The 3482-nt window shown below is 44.8% G+C and overlaps 1 protein-coding gene across 1 annotated transcript in view; it reads left to right on the top strand.

Moving 5' to 3' along the window:
• Positions 1–372: 372 nt before the first annotated feature.
• nptx1l (neuronal pentraxin 1 like) overlaps positions 373–3482 on the top strand; it is a 4739-nt gene continuing 1629 nt past the window's right edge. Inside the window, exons 1-4 of the mRNA XM_032537779.1 lie at positions 373–893; positions 1235–1442; positions 2522–2766; positions 2870–3049. Coding sequence (XP_032393670.1) covers positions 465–893; positions 1235–1442; positions 2522–2766; positions 2870–3049 — 1062 coding nt within the window. The 5' untranslated portion in view covers positions 373–464. The remainder of the gene's footprint in view (positions 894–1234; positions 1443–2521; positions 2767–2869; positions 3050–3482) is intronic.

Raw genomic sequence — 3482 nt, 5'->3', positions numbered from 1 at the left:
AGAGAGAGAGAGAGAGAGAGTGAGAGAGTGAGAGAGTGAGTGTGTGTGTGTAAGTAAGAGAGCGAAAGTGTGAGTGAGAGTTTTCTGTTTGCGCAAAACAAACACAGCTGGCTCTCCTGGCACCCCGCCATCCATGCAATCCGTCTTCACTGCCTACAAATGCGGGTTTTCCAGATTAATAATACACAGAGAGAAATGACAAATTGTTGAAGTGATCAAAGATTTAACATGTGGGAGCCTGAAAGCAAAATGGGTTTCATCTCCTGAATGTGACGTTGCTCGAGGAGCCGAGTGAACAGAGACAGCGCGATTCCCTCCCCTCCGGTCGTGATGCAGTAAACCTGCTCTGCGCAGAAAGCTCGCTGTATAAAAACGGCTGCGCTCCCACAGAAGGAGACCAGAGCGCATCAAGTCACTGCGACTCATCAACCAAAAACAAATCACGACCCAGCACCGAAGAAGACATGCAGGCCACAAAGAACGGAATCTGTTGGAGACTTTTTCTATTTTCGTGCCTGTTTTTGGAGAGTTCATCTCAAGACTTTGGCGGACAGACGCAGTTCATTTGCACGTCCGTACCCAAGGATATGGACATTTGCGCAGCCACTTTGCAGAACAGTGTGCCAGGAGAGGACTTGAAGACCACTGTTATGCAGCTGCGGGAGACGGTTTTGCAGCAGAAAGAGACGATCATGAACCAGAAAGAGACTATCAGAGAACTGACCTCAAAGTTGGCTCGGTGTGAGAGCCAGAGCGGCGCCGAGCCCGGGGGCAGGAGGAAAGAAGCTGGGACCAAAAACACAATGGGGGATGTATCGAGGGGCCCCGCTGACACTTTGGCGCAACTATCACAGACTTTACAGTCGCTGAAGCAGAGGCTAGAAAACCTGGAGGTAGGGCAACCGCTTCTGAGGACATTTGACAACACTTTGGGTGACTCTGCGCAAAGCTCCAAATTACAAAACAATGCACTTTCCTTGACTCATATAAAAAAAAATCAAAAATAAATATTTATAAAATTAGAATAATAATAATAATAATAATAATAATAATAATACGGATTTGTTATTGCCAATATTACATTTACATGTGCCATTTTGTGAGCACACGACAAAAACAAACTAGATGTCCAGATGCACTGCAATAAGCACTGCGATAAGCCTAGACAAAAAAAAAGGATTACCCCCACTCACACTCATTCTGTACATTGAATGCTTCTTTTCCCTCCTAACAGCAATTCAGCAGAAGTAACAACTCGGTGCAGGCGAACAGCCTCAAAGACCTGCTCCAAAGTAAAATCGACGACCTGGAGAAGCAGGTGTTGTCCCGAGTGAACAGCATCGAGGAGGGGAAGCCCGGACTTCGCAATGAGACGGAGCAGCGTGGGAAAGTGGAGTCCACCCTCACATCTCTACACCAGAGGATCACCGACCTGGAGAAAGGTAGTTGGGAAGAGAATTTATAAGCTTGTGCACCAAAAGTAAAAAGGAGTTCTGGAAGGGTTCGGTGGGTGAGTGTGGAGATGGATGGGTGGGATGATCGAAAAATGATAACGATGACCCGTTGGAAAACGCCACACGACCTGTCTATCCGCACGTCGACCCTTTCCTACCTGGCTCTGGTCTATTTGGAACTGTCCACGGCACGGATAAATGGTGCCTCACGGAAGACTCTGGACACGTGGCGGTGCATTACTGACTCTGTGGTCCGGGCTGTAGCACAGGGCTACTGTCCGGACCTTGCGCAGGTGTTTGGTCCCTTGTTATGCGCCTGTCTGTGTGTGTGTGTCTGTTTCTGCGTGTGTTGTTTTGTCTCCCTCCCTCCCGTCTTTCCTCTGTTTAATGTTTTTTTTTTTTGTTGGCCCTGGGACACGTTCTCGTTTTAGTGTATTGTTTGCAATTGTAACTGATTATTTCTTAAATATGTAAAAACAAACAAAAAAAAACAAAAAAACATTTGATCACAAAAAAGAAATGATAATGATCATCAGATGGCCTCAGTGTGGAGGACAGAAGTGAGGGCGGAACATGCACAAAAAAAAAAAAAATAAAGAAAAACTAAAACCTTCCAGTTTGGCATTATAAGCTTTTATGACATCAGCAGTAGATTTAATGTTTTACTCATCCGCACAAAACTGGAGCAGCCTGGTAATTCTGCTCTAATTCATGCAGATTAAAGCATTTTAAACATGCAGAAAACAGGCATCCTCCATTTGCTCTGTGTTTGTTTGGGACACCTCTGATACAAAAACAACTTGCGTGGCAGTCAAATAAGGAAAGGAAGAAAACAAGAGATGACAGTTAACAGCGTCAGTACTCCTGTGGTAGATTTATCATGCGAGATTACAGCAACTCTGGAGATTTTTAATTTGTTGTGTAACGTGTAATTCCTACAGAATTTAAATCCCCAGGATGTGTGCATTGAGCTAAATGATGTATCCGTGTGTTTGACAAAATAAAAAGCCCACTGATATGCCATCCATAGTGTCTGAAGCCAACTGTTATCTATTTCTTCTCTGCAGGTCAAAGAGAAAACAGGCCTCTGGATAAATTCCAGCTCACGTTCCCACTGAGAACCAACTACATGTACGCAAAAGTGAAGAAGAGTTTGCCAGAGATGTACGCCCTCACTGTGTGCATGTGGCTGAAGTCCAACGCGTCTCCGGGAGTTGGCACGCCTTTCTCCTACGCAGTTCCAGGTCAAGCCAACGAGCTGGTCCTCATAGAGTGGGGAAACAACCCAATGGAGATACTAATAAATGACAAGGCATGTCTAACGCACACAGTGGAAATGTTTCCATGCATTACTTATTAAACAAGTGTATTTCTTCACTGCAGCAAACATTCACGTCATATGTATCTTCTTCTAGGTTGCTAAGCTGCCTTTCCTTATCAATGATGGAAAGTGGCACCACATCTGCATAACCTGGACCACTCGTGATGGTGTTTGGGAAGCTTTCCAAGATGGCGTCAAGAGAGGGAGTGGAGAGAATCTGGCTCCATATCATCCTATCAAACCACAGGGCCTGCTGATCCTCGGTCAAGAGCAGGTAAACACAACACACACCTGTTTCAAATGCTTTCCACTTTCATGGAGAGCATACATTCTGCTTTATTTGCTATAAAAAGGATGTCGGGGCTGGACATAACGCACAGTGGATTGAAGATGCCTCCTTCAATTTAAAGTGTCCATATTATGAAAATGTATCTCTGGTGCTTCCACACACACATACAAACTTGGAAAAAAAAAACTATCCATGCAGTTTTGAGTGGGATACAGGTTTCTGAATGTTCTCTGCCTTCAGTCTCTAGGTGAGCTGTTCAAAATCTGCACGGCTTTCTAACTAGCCGAGACGAGGTGGTTAACCTTAGCATGCTAGCTTGTTCTCAATGGCGAAACACTGCTACAACACACACTATTTACTATAATCTACAAAAGAACTACTCACATGTCCCTGTTCTGCAGGTATTCCACAAGTGTGC

Source organism: Etheostoma spectabile, chromosome 15 (assembly GCF_008692095.1).
Source record: "Etheostoma spectabile isolate EspeVRDwgs_2016 chromosome 15, UIUC_Espe_1.0, whole genome shotgun sequence".
NCBI classification, from domain to species: domain Eukaryota; kingdom Metazoa; phylum Chordata; class Actinopteri; order Perciformes; family Percidae; genus Etheostoma; species Etheostoma spectabile.
The sequence above is the reverse complement of the archived record's forward strand: the minus strand, read 5'-3'. Positions and strand labels throughout refer to the sequence as shown.